Source organism: Culex pipiens, chromosome 2 (assembly GCF_016801865.2).
Source record: "Culex pipiens pallens isolate TS chromosome 2, TS_CPP_V2, whole genome shotgun sequence".
NCBI classification, from domain to species: Eukaryota; Metazoa; Arthropoda; class Insecta; order Diptera; family Culicidae; genus Culex; species Culex pipiens.
Window position 1 is genome coordinate 132,351,309 of NC_068938.1, and position 18,627 is coordinate 132,369,935.

Genomic DNA, 18,627 nt, shown 5'->3' on the forward strand with positions numbered 1-18,627 from the left:
CATCCCCCCGATCCTGACAACCGTAATTTTTTGGGCTAATGAACTTCTAGTTTGTGCTTCTAATGGATGAAGAAAGCACTACGCCAGGGACAAATTTTAGGTATTTTAAGTTCACATTCCCTAACACAGGGGAAGAACACTTTTGGCCTTGCTGGTATTTGGAATCTGATGGCAAAAAAGCATGACATTTCGCTTAACGAAGTTATACACCTTTGAAATCTTACTACCTATTTTTTAAAAGAAAACAACTTAAATATTTGAGTTATAAGCTCTGTGTATTACACTCCTCCTCCCCTCCGTCACAATGCTCCAAATCGTCCCCAAAGTTGTGCCACGTGTACCCCCAGAACCGTGGATCACCACGCGTGTCCAGCGCCAGATTGCCCGGCGGCACCGCCGTCGCGTTGTACGCGTCCAGCTTCTTCAGCATCGAGTCCAGAATCGCCGGGAACCTTTCCGCCAGGTTGTCCAACTCGCACGGATCTTGCAGAACATCGTACAGACAGGGCTGCTCCAGGGGGTTGCAGGTCGCTCTGACCTCTTTGGAACAGTGAACCGTTGCGTTAAGTCGGAGGTTCCGGATTGCTGCTTCCGTTGGAAGCAGGTTCATCTCGGATAGTGCCTTCCCGGTTGGGCAGTGTTGGACGGCAGTGATGTTGTACGCTTCGGGGTCACGATCACCGGGCGGACCGTACCAATTGTCCCATTGACCCTTGTAGTTGGTACCCTTAAGAACCTTCCAGTTGTTGACCGTCAGCGCGGCACTGCCCCAGATGTCGTCAATGTTGTGCAGGATCTCGCGACGCTCGGTGGAGTTTCCATTGAGGAGAGACTTCCACACGTTGATGCCGTCAAGGGTTTTCGGGAGGGTCCTGAAATGAGAAGGTCTTTAGGAGTGACGATCAACCTTGATTTGATCAATACCTACTCCACATTGTATCCGGCCGCGTCCAACAGTGTCGGCAACCAATCGCTGATGTGGATCATCTGCTGCGACACTCGTCGACTTTCAGCGATCAACGGACTCCAGATGAACCCAGCCGCCCGAACTCCGCCTTCCCACAGCGTGTTCTTAACGCCCCTCAGTGGCCAATTGGACGCAGCATTACTGTTGAACCCCTCCGCTGGTCCTCCGTTATCCGAGCTGAACACAATTATCGTATTGTCCAGCATTCCCTTGACTTTAAGTGCTTCCACGATAGCTCCCACCGATTCGTCCAGCTCGCTGAGCATCGCCGCAAACTTCCGCCTCGGATAGGGTTCCACGTGCTCCAACCCGGCCACCGTAACATCCGGAGCAGGCAAGAAATCGTACGGATTGGCCGAATGTACCGCTGCGTGTGCCACGTACAGAAACAACGGATCCCCAACCGAGTGATTCCCGATCCTCGCGACCGCTTCGTCCCGGATCACGTGCGTCGTATACTTCCCGTGCAGGTCGTACGCCACATCGTACCCGCGGCGCATGTCCAACCCCCAGGTTTCCGTCTCGACTGCGCTGTGGTCGAACATGTGGTGATGACCGGTCCAAAAGCCCACGTGCGAGTCGAAGCCGCGCTCCAACGGGGTGTAGCGGCGCGTGTAGTGTCCCAGGTGCCACTTGCCGACGATGTGGTTTTTGTAGCTGGAAGGAGTGAAGTACGGAATTAGGAAACATATTGACCAACAATGTGATGCACGGAGCGTGAATATGAAATTTTCAAAAAGTAAGTATAATTTTCATGATGAGTCTTATTTTGGTTTAACGATGACCGGAATGGTTAAAATAAGACTTTCGAAATTTGTTATTTGTTTACTTCGTCTCTGAGTCTCCAATATGTGTCAAAATCACAAAATACAACATGACACCTTTGATGTTGATGTTAACTCTAATTTGCAAGAGTAATTGAGCTAACTTCACGGCACACTGCCGAAAACTTGAAGGTCGAGGCGACTTCCTTGGACTAAAAATTCGGTGTCAGCTTAGGGCAGTATTACACGGCCACGAGCGATAATGCAAAAAATCACGTAAAGTTGACTGGTTGCATCCGGGCCGAGCAGGAAGGAGAGTTTGTTGCGCAATATTACATCGAGTGCGTGCGTTGCGATCCGTACACTCTTAAACTCGTCGTCAAGGATGATACGAAAAGCTACGAACCCGATCTTAAAAAGGTTTCAGCCGTAGTAAGGGTGTACCGTCGCTCGGAGTACACCAGCACTCCGCTGCCACCAATACTGAACGCCACTAGTTGGAACCATTATCATTTGATAGTCCTCTATTGTTTCATTTTGAAAAATGATACACTTTGTGCGTTATGCAAATGTTGTGACGAAGATGTCAGTATGCCTTTAGGTGCTTAAAGTTCCCGTCCGTGTTAGGGAAAGGGTCTGCAACGCAACAAGTTACTGTTACGTGGAAGTTTACTCTGTAAGACCATCTCCACCGGGCGCGCGCAGTAAGGATTTGGAAGCGCTCCACCATCACTCTTCCCCACACCGGGCGCTCATAAACGCGCTCATAAAATAGCAGCTCGACCCTGGGTGAACAGCGGGTGACCAAATTTAGTCGCCCGCTAGTAGCGCGCACAAATATTTGACATCTGCTTGAAGTGAAAGGAGAATCAAGATTTTTTTTTTTGAATTGACTTTTTATGGTTCCATGGAACTGGACATTGATGATGGACATTTTCATTGTACTGACCACAATCCGGATTGGCCCAGGTTCCCCGGGGGATGTTCCGTTGAAAGGATATTGGCGGTACCTATGAATATGGGCAATATTGGTGTTAAATTTCACGATTTTCAAAATCACATATGGAAATCACAAAAATGTACATTGTGAGTGGACTGGCCACAATCCGAATTGGTCCGGGTTCCCCCGGGGATGTTCCGTTGTGTGGACATTGGCGGCACCATATGAATATGGGCAATATTGGTGTCAAACTTCACGATTTTCAAAATCACATGTGAAAATTACGAAAAGGGACATATTTAACGAACTGGCCACAATCCAAATTGATCCGGGTTCCCCCGGGGATGTTCCGTTGTGCGGACATTGGCGGCACCATATGAATATGGGCAATATTGGTGTCAAACTTCACGATTTTCAAAATCACATGTGAAAATTACGAAAAAGGACATATTTAACGAACTGGCCACAATCCAAATTGATCCGGGTTCCCCCGGGGATGTTCCGTTGTGCGGACATTGGCGGCACCATATGAATATGGGCAATATTGGTGTCAAACTTCACGATTTTCAAAATCACATGTGAAAATTACGAAAAGGGACATATTTAACGAACTGGCCACAATCCAAATTGATCCGGGTTCCCCCGGGGATGTTCCGTTGTGCGGACATTGGCGGCACCATATGAATATGGGCAATATTGGTGTCAAACTTCACGATTTTCAAAATCACATGTGAAAATTACGAAAAAGGACATATTTAACGAACTGGCCACAATCCAAATTGATCCGGGTTCCCCCGGGGATGTTCCGTTGTGCGGACATTGGCGGCACCATATGAATATGGGCAATATTGGTGTCAAACTTCACGATTTTCAAAATCACATGTGAAAATTACGAAAAGGGACATATTTAACGAACTGGCCACAATCCAAATTGATCCGGGTTCCCCCGGGGATGTTCCGTTGTGCGGACATTGGCGGCACCATATGAATATGGGCAATATTGGTGTCAAACTTCACGATTTTCAAAATCACATGTGAAAATTACGAAAAAGGACATATTTAACGAACTGGCCACAATCCAAATTGGTCCGGGTTCCCCCGGGGATGTTCCGTTGTACGGACATTGGCGGCACCGTATGAATATGGGCAATATTGGTGTCAAACTTCACGATTTTCAAAATCACATGTGAAAATTACGAAAAGGGACATATTTAACGAACTGGCCACAATCCAAATTGATCCGGGTTCCCCCGGGGATGTTCCGTTGTGCGGACATTGGCGGCACCATATGAATATGGGCAATATTGGTGTCAAACTTCACGATTTTCAAAATCACATGTGAAAATTACGAAAAAGGACATATTTAACGAACTGGCCACAATCCAAATTGATCCGGGTTCCCCCGGGGATGTTCCGTTGTGCGGACATTGGCGGCACCATATGAATATGAGCAATATTGGTGTCAAACTTCACGATTTTCAAAATCACATGTGAAAATTACGAAAAAGGACATATTTAACGAACTGGCCACAATCCAAATTGGTCCGGGTTCCCCCGGGGATGTTCCGTTGTACATACATTGGCGGCACCGTATGAATATGGGCAATATTGGTGTCAAACTTCACGATTTTCAAAATCACATGTGAAAATTACGAAAATTGACATTTTCAACGAACTGGCCACAACCCGGATGGTTCCGGGTTCCCTGGGGGATGTTCCGTTGGAGGGACAATGGCGGCACCGATGAATATGGGCAATATTGGTGTTAAATTTCACGATTTTCAAAATCACATATGAAAATTACGAAAATGAAATTTTCTAGTGGACTGGCCACGATCCGAATTGGTCCGGATTCTCGCGGGGATGTTCCGTTGAGCGGACATTGGCGGCACCGTATGAATATGGGTAATATTGGTGTCAAACTTCACGATTTTCAAAATCACATGTGAAAATTATGAAAATGGACATTTTTAGTGGACTGGCCACAACCCGGATGGCTCCGTGTTCCCGCGAGGATGTTCCGTTAAGCGGACATTGGCGGCACCGTATGAATATGGGCAATATTGGTGTCAAACTTCACAATTTTCAAAATCACATGTGAAAATTATGAAAATGGACATTTTTAGTGGACTGGCCACAACCCGGATGGCTCCGTGTTCCCGCGAGGATGTTCCGTTAAGCGGACATTGGCGGCACCGTATGAATATGGGCAATATTGGTGTCAAACTTCACAATTTTCAAAATCACATGTGAAAATTACGAAAATGGACATTTTGAGTGGACTGCCCACAATCCGAATTGGTCTGGGTTCCCCCGGGGATGTTTCGTTGAGCGGACATTGGTGGCATCGTATAAATATGGGCAATATTTGTGTCAAATTTCACGATTTTCAAAATCACATGTAAAAATTACGAAAATGGACATTTTCAACGAACTGGCCACAACCCGGATGGTTCCGGATTCCCTGGGGGATGTTCCGTTGGAGGGACATTGGCGACACCGATGAATATGGGCAATATTGGTATCAAATTTCACGATTTTCAATATCACATATGAAAATTCCGTAAATTTACATTTTAAACAGACTGGCCACAACCCGGATTGTTCCGGATTCCCCTGACGATGTTCCGTTGAAGGGACATTGAAGGAATTTATTTTTTGAATTAATTTAAATTGTGGATTGTGGATCTTTTCAACTTCAATATTTGTTATTTATTTATTTGTGCAGATAAGGTCCCTTCAACGAAACAACGAATAAACTTCACCCAACCGGCGGTCGCATGATTGTGATGCATGGCGGCATGAAAGTATGTCAGAATCTGCATGAAATCTGTCCTCATGCATTTTCTGCGATATAGGGGTATGACATTTTTGCCCGTTACCGATAATTATCGACGTTACCGACAGCTGATTGATTGTATTGCAGAAAAAAAAAAAATCTTAACAGAACGAGAATTGAACCATCAACTACTGGGTTGTTGATCCGACACGCTACCATCGCGCCATGGACGCTTGATGAATTGTGAGGGACGGAGCACCAACATATTCTTCTCTCTTTAGTTTTGCTCGAGAACGCGCCAGCATTATATGTGTTGATGAGAACTGCAGATCGCTGGCATGTTTACACGCGGGCAAAAATGAGCTATGAGCTTGCTGCAAAAACTGTTATAAAATGTAACATTTTCTGCAGCAAAACCACTGTTGCAGATTTTGATATATATTTTTCCTTTGGGTGTTTATATGTTCACAGGGTTGCCAGGTTGCCAGATAAATCTGGGAATGCCAGATTTTTCAAGTGTCAGCCAGAATAAAGATTCATCCTTCTCTGTGCCAGATATTGACAGATTTTGCCAGATTTTTCACTTTATGACCATTTTGAACAACTTTTTGATTAAAATGAACGAATTTAATTAAAAATCGAAATATTTAGAATGTGTTTTTATAAAAGAAAATGGCAATTCATCAATTTTGTGGCCATAAAATCAGTCAAACCATACAAATTCTACAAACTTTTTAATTGATCCATAAGTTCCTTCCCCTTCGCCATTTAAAATTGTTAGATTTTTGTCTGCCAGATTTTTCCAGATTTTTTAGCGATACTTTGCCAGATTTTAAAAATTTTGACCTGGTAACCCTGTATGTTCATTTTCGTAATTTCGATAGGTGATTTTGAAAACCGTGAAGTTTGACACCATTATATATAACTTCCCCCGGGGAACTCGGAACTACCTGGGTTGTGGCCAGTTCACTCAAAAAGTCCATTTTCGTAATTTTCACATGTGATATTGAAAATTGTAAAGTTTGACACCAATATTACCCATATTCATACGGTGCGGCCAATAACCTTCCAACGGAACATTCCTCGGGGAACCCAGAACCATCCGGGTTGTGGCCAGTTCGTTAAAAATGTCCATTTTCGTAATTTTCACATGTGATTTTGAAAATCGTGAAGTTTGACACCAATATTGCCCATATTATACGGTGCCGCCAATGTCCCCTCAACGGAACATCCGATTCGGGTTGTGGCCAGTCCGTTTAAAATTTTCTTTTTCGTAATTTTTATATGTGATATTGAAAATCGTGAATTTTGACACCAATATTGCCCATATTCATACGGTGCCGCCAATGTCCGCTCAACGGAACATCCCCGAGGGAACCCGGACCAATTTGGATTGTGGCCAGTCCACTCACAATGTCCATTTTCGTGATTTCCATATGTGATTTTGAAAATCGTGAAATTTAACACCAATATTGCCCATATTCATCGTAGCCGCCAATGTCCCTCCAACGGAACATCTTCCGGGGAACCCGGAACCATCCGGGTTCCGGCCAGTTTGTTTAAAATGTCAGTTTTCGTAATTTTCACATGTGATTTTGAAAATTGTGAAGTTTGACACCAATATTGGCCATATTGATACGGTGCGGCCAATGTCCTTCCAACGGAACATCCCTCGGGGAACCCGGAACATTCCTCGGGGAACCCTGAACCATCCGGGTCCACTAGAAATGTCAATTTTAATAATTTTCATATGTAATATTGCAAATCGTGAAATTTAACACCAATTTGCTCATATTCATAGGAGCCGCCAATGTCTCTCCAACGGAACATCCCCCGGGAAACCCGGAACCATCCGGGTTCCGGCCAGTCCGTTTAAAATGTCAGTTTTCGTCATTTTCATATGTGATTTTGAGAATCGAGAAGTTTGACACCAATATTGTCCATAGTGATACGGTGCGGCCAATGTCCTTCTAACGGAACATCCCTCGGGGAACCCGGAACATTCCTCGGGGAACCCTGAACCATCCGGGTCCACTAGAAAAGTCCATTTTCATAATTTTCATATGTGATATTGCAAATCGTGAAATTTAACACCAATATTGCCCATATTCATAGGAGTCGCCAATGTCCCTCCAACGGAACATCCCCCGGGAAACCCGGAACCATCCGGGTTCCGGCCAGTACGTTTAAAATGTCAGTTTTCGTAATTTTCACATGTGATTTTGAAAATTGTGAAGTTTGACACCAATATTGGCCATATTGATACGGTGCGGCCAATGTCCTTCCAACGGAACATCCCTCGGGGAACCCGGAACATTCCTCGGGGAACCCTGAACCATCCGGGTCCACTAGAAATGTCAATTTTAATAATTTTCATATGTAATATTGCAAATCGTGAAATTTAACACCAATTTGCTCATATTCATAGGAGCCGCCAATGTCTCTCCAACGGAACATCCCCCGGGAAACCCGGAACCATCCGGGTTCCGGCCAGTCCGTTTAAAATGTCAGTTTTCGTCATTTTCATATGTGATTTTGAGAATCGAGAAGTTTGACACCAATATTGTCCATAGTGATACGGTGCGGCCAATGTCCTTCTAACGGAACATCCCTCGGGGAACCCGGAACATTCCTCGGGGAACCCTGAACCATCCGGGTCCACTAGAAAAGTCCATTTTCATAATTTTCATATGTGATATTGCAAATCGTGAAATTTAACACCAATATTGCCCATATTCATAGGAGTCGCCAATGTCCCTCCAACGGAACATCCCCCGGGAAACCCGGAACCATCCGGGTTCCGGCCAGTACGTTTAAAATGTCAGTTTTCGTAATTTTCATATGTGATTTTGAGAATCGTGAAGTTTGACACCAATATTGCCCATATTCATACGGTGCTGCCAATGTCCCTCCAACGGAACAATCCCCGGGGAACCCGGACCAATCCAGGTTACTACCAATCCAGTTTTTTTTGGAAATAATTACTTTTGGCTTTGAAGATTTTGGCAAATTGGTCATGCCAATAAATTAAAACAAATTTTATTTCGAAACGTCAAAATAAGCTGATACTCACCCCCCGGTGGGGTTGGCAGTGACTATTTTACCAACCCGTTTTATCAACGACCGGTGTGGGAAGGGTGACTAAACTAAAATAGTAGCGCTGTGGGTGAACAAAATAGTCACTCATTTATGTGCGCACCGGTGGAGATGCTCTAAGTGCAACAAAAAGCTAATGAAGTTATATACTGCACAATTCCCCCCCCTCCCTGAATTTCAGCAGCCATGGGTTGTTTCGATGATCGATTGACACTTCTATGGCTCTGAGCTCTCTTCTCAGGTGAGTTTTCAAAATTCGGTTTTCTACAAATTATACGAGTTTTCAATACGCTGTACCGTCAACAGGGGTGACATTGGGTTTACGGGGTGAAATTGTGTCATACTGAGCAATTCTCTACCAAAACCGGAAATGGATTTTATTTGTATTTTTTGATTTGGCTCAAACTTTGTGGGGGCCTTCCCTATGACCAAATATGCTATTTTGTGTCATTGGTTCACCCCTACAAGTCTCCATACAATTTTGGCAGCTGTCCATACAAAAATGGTATGTAAATATTCAAACAGCTGAGTGAATTTTCTGATCAATTTGGTGTCTTCGGCAAAGTTGTAGGTATTGTTGAGGACTTTTGAGAAAAAATAGGTACACGGAAAAAACACGAAAATTGAAGTTTTCTAAGTCTCACCCAATCAGCCCACCATTTTCTAATGACGATATCTCAGCAATTAATGGTCCGATTTTCAATGTTAATACATGAAACATTCGTGAAATTTTCCGATCTTTTCGAAAAAAATATTTTGAAAATTTTTAAATCAAGACTAGCATTTTAAATGGGCGTAATATTCAATATTTGGCCCTGGTGAGATCTAGAAAACTTCAATTTTCTTGTTTATTTTTCTTAAAGCGGCTCTATCTCAGCAACCCGAGGTCCAATCTTCAATGTCTCTTAGACAATTTTATAGCAAATTTTCTGAACTTTTCCAAAAAAAAATATTTTTCAAAATGGTCACTCATGGTCACTATTTTTAAAAATTGTCCTCTAAAACATATCAAAAAATTTCGAAAATCAAAAAATACGTATTTTGGGAAATTGAGTTTTAGTAAAAAAAAATGTTGATAAAAAAATCTGCAATTTTTTTTCCGTGCACCTATTTTTTCTCAAAAGTCCTCAACAATACCTACAACTTTGCCGAAGACACCAAATTGATCAGAAAATTCACTCAAAAGTTACAGCTGTTTGAATATTTACATACCATTTTTGTATGGACAGCAGCCAAAATTGTATGGAGACTTGTATGGGTGAACCAATGACACAAAATAGCATATTTGGTCATAGGGAAGGCCCCCACAAAGTTTGAGTCAAATAAAAAAATACAAAAAATAAAAATGGTCGAAATCGGCCGATTTCGTAGAGAGTTGCTCATACTAAATTTGGGCAACTTTATTTTTTCCATACAACCATATTACACCCTAATGTGACATTTTTGGGATCAGGGGCAGTTTGGTATCTTCGGCAAAGTTGCAGGTATGGATAAGGACTACAATTTTTAAATTTTTTTGGGGGATTTTTGATTACACTTTTTGTCCTTAAAAGTTGATTTGCAAAAAACACTATTTTTGATTATTTTCTATTTTCTGATATATTTTAGGGGACATCAAATGAAAACTTTTAAAAAATTTCCAGAACGGGCAAAAAATCTTTGACCGAGTTATGAATGTTTGAATCAATGCTGATTTTTTCAAAAAATCGAAATATCGGTCGCAAAAATTTTTCAACTTAATTTTTCCATGTTAAATCGTATTTGCAATCAAATACACAGCAAAGAATCCGATGGTAAAATCGCATGCAAAAGCATGCACATCACCTTTGTCAAAATAAACACTTATTATTACACACTGCATGTGAGCAATTCTCGCTGAAACCGTCCCACTAGATGCACATGTTCTCAAATCGTTACGGCAATGTTCTCATTCGATTCAGCGCACCAAAAAACCATTAAAACAACCTTCGAACCAATGAAAATGTCAGCCTTTAGCCACCTGTAAATAAAAACTTGTATTGAACTATGGAATTTTTCGAAAAAATGCTCTAATTTGGAGAAATGATACCTCCCAAAATACATTACCAAACATCAAAAAGTCATATATCGTTGGAAAGGTAATCGCGAGGGCTTTCTATCGCACTTTGAAAAACATTTCAAAAATTATTTTTTCAAGGGTAATTTTAAGGGTTTTTGAGAAACTTACTCTTAATTTTGAATTTTGACCGTGATCGCAACCACTTATCATTACGGAACCATTTTCATTCGAAAGATTGGAAGATTTTGCATAAAATCAACTTGAGAAAAGTAGTGTAATGAAATAGTTTTCGTATAGTTATTAACGGATGAAAGAAATTGGTAAAATTTCAGTTAAAAATAACCAAAGCTCAGACTTCAGAAATGAACCTAATTTACAGTCAAAACAAAGTAGGATTGTATTTGAGCCGAATGTACAGTCATCTGAGGCAAATCTGGACATATAGGGTGAATAGGGACAGCTATAACAACTATACTTTCACTCATCAGATCATATTTTTAAATTGTTTATGTAAAAACATACATAAACAAACAAGTTTCTAAATTTTAAGCTTTTAAGTACTCTGAAAACTAATGTCCTTACTTAGACTTGATTCGCCACATTTCACTGAAGTAATATTTTATGTACATAATTTGTTTTGGGAAGATCTGCTTTATTTGTATAACCGCAATCGTGCACAAAAAAGTGCAATGTTGAAATCAATATTTTTTGATCAAGTTAAAATTTTATGGAGCTGTTGATGCCATAAAAACAAGCAAAAAACTCGATTTTCGTTCAAATCTGACTAGGCCCTTTTATTTGACACCACCCCAAAGTTTCACTTTTCTGCAAACAATTTTAAAAACCTTCATTGACAAACTGCGATATCTCTGAAACCGCAAGCCGTACAATGTCGAGTCAGAACTCACTAGAATGATTATTAGACGTAGAATTAATAAGTGTAGTCTGTTTTTCAATTAAAACTTTTTTCAATGTATTTATGTTGCACAAATGAAAATTTTAAATTTGGTTTCATATTGAGAGTAATCAAAAATTAAAATTAAATGAATCCCATTTTTTACAAAGAATAGAGAAGAGCGGGGCAAAGGTACGCACCTAGTGACAATCATTCTGTCACCGATGACCATAAAACATTTTTGATTCGTTGTATATACCAAATGGATTTGGGCGAAAATCGAGTTTTTTGCTTGTTTTTATGGTATCAACAGCTCCATAAAATTTTAACTTGATCAAAAAATATTGATTTCAACATTGCACTTTTGTGTGCACGATTGCGGTTATACAAATAAAGCAGATCTTCCCAAAACAAATTATGTACATAAAATATTACTTCAGTGAAATGTGGCGAATCAAGTCTAAGTAAGGACATTAGTTTTCAGAGTACTTAAAAGCTTAAAATTTAGAAACTTGTTTGTTTATGTATGTTTTTACATAAACAATTTAAAAATATGATCTGATGAGTGAAAGTATAGTTGTTATAGCTGTTCCTATTCACCCTATATGTCCAGATTTGCCTCAGATGACTGTACATTCGGCTCAAATACAATCCTGCTTTGTTTTGACTGTAAATTAGGTTCATTTCTGAAGTCTGAGCTTTGGTTATTTTTAACTGAAATTTTACCAATTTCTTTCATCCGTTAATAACTATACGAAAACTATTTCATTACACTACTTTTCTCAAGTTGATTTTATGCAAAATCTTCCAATCTTTCGAATGAAAATGGTTCCGTAATGATAAGTGGTTGCGATCACGGTCAAAATTCAAAATTAAGAGTAAGTTTCTCAAAAACCCTTAAAATTACCCTTGAAAAAATAATTTTTGAAATGTTTTTCAAAGTGCGAAAGAAAGCCCTCGCGATTACCTTTCCAACGATATATGACTTTTTGATGTTTGGTAATGTATTTTGGGAGGTATCATTTCTCCAAATTAGAGCATTTTTTCGAAAAATTCCATAGTTCAATACAAGTTTTTATTTACAGGTGGCTAAAGGCTGACATTTTCATTGGTTCGAAGGTTGTTTTAATGGTTTTTTGGTGCGCTGAATCGAATGAGAACATTGCCGTAACGATTTGAGAACATGTGCATCTAGTGGGACGGTTTCAGCGAGAATTGCTCATGTACGATTTTTGCAAACACAAAAAAAAGTTGCAACCGACGGGATTCAAACCCAGCACCAACAGTAAGGACTGGCGCTTTACTGTTGGTGCTGGTAGCACTTTAGTGTAAGCACTTTAGTGTAGCACTTTAGTGTAATTTTCATAAAGTGCACCGTTTTCAACTTATAGCCATTTTTAGGTAACTTGTTTGAAAATAGTCGCAGTTATTCATTTTTATTAAATTAGTGCCCATGTTTGCCAACTTTTGAAAAAAATATGTTTGAAAAGTTCCAAAATATAGTGATTTAAGGCTTTTAAAAGTTGAAAAATTTCATTATATTTTTGAATTCCAAACTTTCAGAATTTTAATATGTAAGATTCTACAAAAAACATAATCCACATATGTGGTTGATGCCTTGCTCACTTTACCTTTACCATCAATGGGTAGTATAGATGGTTTGGACACAAATTTCAGCTATTTTTTAGATCTTGAGCAAAACAGTACACAAATATAACTTAAGTGATTATAACTCGAGACAAAGATGCCAAATCTGCAATGTTTTGGACTCGTTGGAAAGGTCTTTCAATTTCCTAACCAACGATGGCTTGGATGATGGATCTGGACATCTTTTACATACATTTAGTGAGATCCGGCTCCAAAAAAGTATATAAATATCACTTAAGTGGTCATCACTCGATACAGGGTTGCCAGATCTTCAATGTTTTGGACTCGTTGGAAAGACTTTTTGATTATCTAAACAACGATGGTTTGGATGATGGATGATGGTGACGGAACAAAATTAAAAAAATATATTTTTTCCAAAATCCACCTCTCGAATTCTCGTGTACATTCTATTCTTTTCGCGTTTGTCAAATGACTGTAATTCTCGAGCAAGCAGCTGTCAAAATTCAACCATGCACGCTGAAACGCGACAACTCATTCGAAAATTTAATTTAATTCTTATGAAACGCAACTCATTTTTCTAGGTAAAGAAGGTTTGACCAAACAAAAAGTCGAACTTTATTTAATTATTTAGCATATATCTTTTCCTTATTATTTTCGGTTTCTTTTATTTCACGTTATCACTGCTCATTCCCTACAGCATATAAGTGAGATCCGGATATATGTGAAAACACCTTGTTATACATAACTTTTGAACTACTTATCGAAACTTCAAACAATTCAATAGCGATGTATGGGCCCCTAAACAAAGTCGAATGCAACTGGTTTGATCAAAATTGGTTCAGCCAGTGCTGATAAAACACAGTGATACATTTGTTCAGTTTTCGATTATGTATACATGAAAGTGGGTCTTGGAGCTTTGAATAAAAAGTTCATTTTTAGAGCAGGATTATAGCCTTACCTCAGTGAGGAAGGCAAAATCAGAAATTTTATAATTCAGTAAACTAATGTTTAAAAATAAAATCAAAAACATGTTAATCCAAGTCGTTGTATTATTCGTGGCATTATTATTTCTATTAAAATATTTAGGGCTAATTTATTTTTTTAAAGTGATCTGATTCTGTGTAGTTCAAGATGGTTAAAAAATGGGTCTAAAATTAAGTTAAATCATATACAATCCAACTCCGCCTCTAAACGGGCTTCGATTTAAAAAATCGCAAGAATCCTTTTTCAACCAATCTTTGACTTTCAAAAAACATTGGGAAGAAGAATTCTTAAAATTTTAGAAAAGTATAGGATTGGAAGTTTGGCTTGGTTTATGTGACTTTGCCAATGTTTTTCAAAATGTCATTTTGTTAAAAATAATTATTTTAAGCCCCATGTTCCGAAACTTCGAAGCTAAAAGTATCACAGAATGTTACTATCAATTATTTCCGATTCTCAAAGAATTTATGAAAATATGTTTTGTTAAATTAAAAATTGAATTTCTATGCTTATTCCGGCATTAACGTAAGTTCAACTGTTTCCAAGATCACATTCTTCACACGATATTTCCAAAATTATCACATTCATTTGACTAATCAATCTAAACACCCAAATATTTGCTTTGCTTCGAACATCTTCAGTTTTCACGTCACTCACCCCAGCTCCCTCAGGTATTCCGGCAGCAGCTTCTCCTCCAGCGGGAGTCCACGTGGTTCCATACCGTACAGAACGGCATGTTGCATTCCGGTGTGGATCGGGTATCGACCCGTCATTAGGGCGGCCCTCGACGGTGTGCAGATCGGCGTCACGTAGTACCGGTTCAAGATGATACCCGAGTAGGCCAACGCGTCCAGGTTGGGCGTTGGAATCTGAGCCGATCCGTGGAAGCCAACATCGTTCCAGCCGAGGTCATCGGCCAGGATGAAGACGATGTTGGGAGGGGGTTTACTACTGGTCACCAGTACGATCGTTAAGGCGAGGATAAGAACTAGGAGAAGAAACTGTGATTTAACAATTTAAATTTGGAGAAGTTTTATCAATTTTACCTGCAATAACCACTAAAGTCATTAGAACGATTAAATTTCTTGGGATATTCAGGATTGTTCGATTTCACAACGAATTGAATTTAAATCGCTAAGCAATAACTACTATTTACAACTAGTCAATAAAAATCACAGTTTATTACTGTAGGTGCAACAGTTCAAGTACATCTTGTTCAACTAAAGAGAGCACCACGCTCGATTCTGAGCGATTGTTTGTAAACACCACTTGGTACGAATTCAGACTTTCTCAACGCGGGCTTGACCTCGCAACAAATTGAAGATGTTGACAATGAACTATAAGTGCAGCGGTTCGTACTAGATATCTACTAGCCAGCTACTAGCCGTGATATAAACCGTTACTGTGAAATGCCAAACAGCGACTGAATTGAAAGACCAGTCCTGGTCAGAGAGAGAACTTCGATCGACGTTGTACGAAATCGTGTGAGCTGTGTGAAATCACCAATATAAACAGCGAGGCAAAAGTTGTCGCCGCGACATGTGTGGTTGGTGTTCAGAAAACAAATAAATGCTTATCTCATGCTCCCGATATCCGAACCCGAAAGTACGGCACTTTAGGTGAACCATGTGTTGAATTAAGAACGGGACTAAGCTTACAAGCCCAATCAAATTTTTCACGTTTTTACACTTTTTCAATTTTTTGCTTGTTTTTCACATTTTCTGCTAATGGCCCCATCATCATTTAAATTACAAACAATGCGTAGAAGCATAGTCTGGGAAACTACAAAAATTACTGCATACTACCCCTAAAAAAACGCAATTTTTAAAAACTTTGGCAAAGTCAGAAAAACAGTAAAAAAAGTTAAACTTCCAACCCTTTTTTTTCTTTCCAATGCTTTTTATACGATCAAAAATTGATTGAAAAAATGATTTTTGGATAATCAAAATATTTTAAAATGAACCCAACAATACTCAAATTTAATTTAATGTTTTTCTTTTCAGTGAAATTATAAATCACATTAAAGTTTAAAATAATCTGTCATACAATTTAACATTTTTATACAACTGAGTGTTTAAATTAAAGACAGTCACAGCTCATCACAAGTACTCTCACAAAACAACATATTTATTTTGAATTTACAGTTGAGTGACTGACGAACAACAGCTACTATAATGACCCACGCTGAGTGTTGACACGCTATTAGTGCTCACTGTTTGTACTTTTCCTAATAGTTGCCTAGTAGCCTGTCCCATTTTGAGGTCATGTCGAGGAATTTCAGGTGCTCACTTCTTAAATGATAGATTATGATGTTAGGAACAATGTTTTCTTAGACAAGAAAAAATAATAAAATACTTTCTCGCACCCCCTAGTCGATTTACTGAAAAAAGTCACTTTTTTGAACAAATTTTCTAAAATCGCTTGGAATCAATACAAAAACTGTTTCGATAAGGTATGTATTATCTTCAAACGATAGGTTTTTGTCCATAGATTAAGATGCACTATCAAAATTGGACCAAAATTTAAGTTTTTGGACTCTCCCAGGCGGATTTGTGTCGAAAAAATCGCATTTTTTCGAAACTTTTTTCAGAAATGTTCATTTAATTTAGGGTAGCCTATTTTTCCCAGTGAAACTAATAGATGCAGCTTGTAGGAAATTTCATGGCGAACATTTTTCCCTCTGAGAAAATGCAATTTCGGCACTCCAGAGCCGAGATATTTGAGTTTTAGTGAGGAAAAAAGTGCCAATTTTCAAAATTTCTCAGAATTCAGAAGCAAGGCCTACTAATTACACGATATAGCAAGCATATGTCTCAAAGGTCAGGGTATGCTTTTTTATAGTAATTTTGGCCGCTGAATCCGAATCTGAAATCAAATTTCGTGTAAACAGTGATGTTTTGGAGCTACACCCTTTTGGAATGTTATTTGCGTGTTTAAGAGGCAGTTTTTGTAAATATTGCTCGGTTTGTTCTAGAGGTCGTATCGAGGTGCTCCGATTTGGATGAAACTTTCAGCGTTTGTTTGTCTATACATGACATGAACTCATGCCAAATATGAGCCCTCTACGACAAAGGGAAGTGGGGTAAAACGGGCATTGAAGTTTGAGGTCCAAAAAATATATAAAATCTTAAAATTGCTCGCATTTCCGTAAAACTTCATCAATTCCAACTCTCTTAAATGCATTCGAAAGGTCTTTTGAAGCACTTCAAAATGAGCCATAGACATCCAGGATTTGTTTAACTTTTTTTCATAGCTTTTGCAATTTACTGTTAAAAATGTTTTTTTTTTAAACCTCAATATCTTTTTGCCACAGCCTCCAACACCCATACTCCCAGAGGTCAAAAGATTGGTAGTTTCATAGACTATAAGCCTACGGAAATAACTTTTTGGCCAATGCAGTTTTTCTCATAGTTTTTCGATTTTTCTATAACAAACATTTTACAACGTTAGTTATTGTCCTGCATCCATAGCGGCACTTTTTAGTCTCACTTTTGTCATATTCGAAATCCTCGGAAAATTCAAACTTCAATGCCAATCCTGGATGTCTATGACTCATTTTGAAGTGCTTCAAAAGACTTACTAAAATGCGAGCAATTTTTAGATTTTATTTATTTTTTGGACCTCAAACTTCAATGCCCGTTTTACCCCACTTCCCTTTGTCGTAGAGGGCTCATATTTGGCATGAGTTCATGTCATGTATAGACAAACAAACGCTGAAAGTTTCATCCAAATCGGAGCACCTCGATACGACCTCTAGAACAAACCGAGCAATATTTACAAAAACTGCCTCTTAAACACGCAAATAACATTCCAAAAGGGTGTAGCTCCAAAACATCACTGTTTACACGAAATTTGATTTCAGATTCGGATTCAGCGGCCAAAATTACTATAAAAAAGCATACCCTGACCTTTGAGACATATGCTTGCTATATCGTGTAATTAGTAGGCCTTGCTTCTGAATTCTGAGAAATTTTGAAAATTGGCACTTTTTTCCTCACTAAAACTCAAATATCTCGGCTCTGGAGTGTCGAAATTGCATTTTCTCAGAGGGAAAAATGTTCGCCATGAAATTTCCTACAAGCTGCATCTATTAGTTTCACTGGGAAAAATAGGCTACCCTAAATTAAATGAACATTTCTGAAAAAAGTTTCGAAAAAATGCGATTTTTTCGACACAAATCCGCCTGGGAGAGTCCAAAAACTTAAATTTTGGTCCAATATTGATAGTGCATCTTAATCTATGGACAAAAACCTATCGTTTGAAGATAATACACACCTTATCGAAACAGTTTTTGTATTGATTCCAAGCGATTTTAGAAAATTTGTTCAAAAAAGTGACTTTTTTCAGTAAATCGACTAGGGGGTGCGAGAAAGTATTTTATTATTTTTTCTTGTCTAAGAAAACATTGTTCCTAACATCATAATCTATCATTTAAGAAGTGAGCACCTGAAATTCCTCGACATGACCTCAAAATGGGACAGGCTATTGCCTAGTTATCAAATTATATTTGCATTGTGGAAGTTCACACCGAGTGCGTGTAAACACTTTCGCAGCGGGGG

The 18,627-nt window shown here is 39.2% G+C and overlaps 1 protein-coding gene across 1 annotated transcript; it reads right to left on the reverse strand.

The window, feature by feature from the left end:
• Positions 1-254: 254 nt before the first annotated feature.
• LOC120425168 (arylsulfatase B) lies at positions 255-15,612 on the reverse strand. The gene is made up of 4 exons (XM_039589606.2): positions 15,115-15,612; positions 14,726-15,056; positions 929-1,624; positions 255-872 (listed from the first exon to the last, which is right to left on the reverse strand). The coding sequence occupies exons 1-4, from the start codon at positions 15,134-15,136 to the stop codon at positions 263-265; spliced, it is 1,659 nt and encodes a 552-aa protein (XP_039445540.1). The 5' UTR covers positions 15,137-15,612; the 3' UTR covers positions 255-262.
• Between the last annotated feature and the right edge of the window lie 3,015 nt (positions 15,613-18,627).

Excerpts from the sequence above, each read along its gene's own strand:
- LOC120425168 (XM_039589606.2), bottom strand. The coding sequence starts at position 15,136 with ATGACTTTAGTGGTTATTGCAG. Across the intron at positions 15,057-15,114 it reads GACTTTAGTGGTTATTGCAG|TTCTTATCCTCGCCTTAACG; the intron begins GTAAAATTGATA and ends TTCTTCTCCTAG. Across the intron at positions 873-928 it reads GCGGCCGGATACAATGTGGA|GACCCTCCCGAAAACCCTTG; the intron begins GTAGGTATTGAT and ends TTCTCATTTCAG.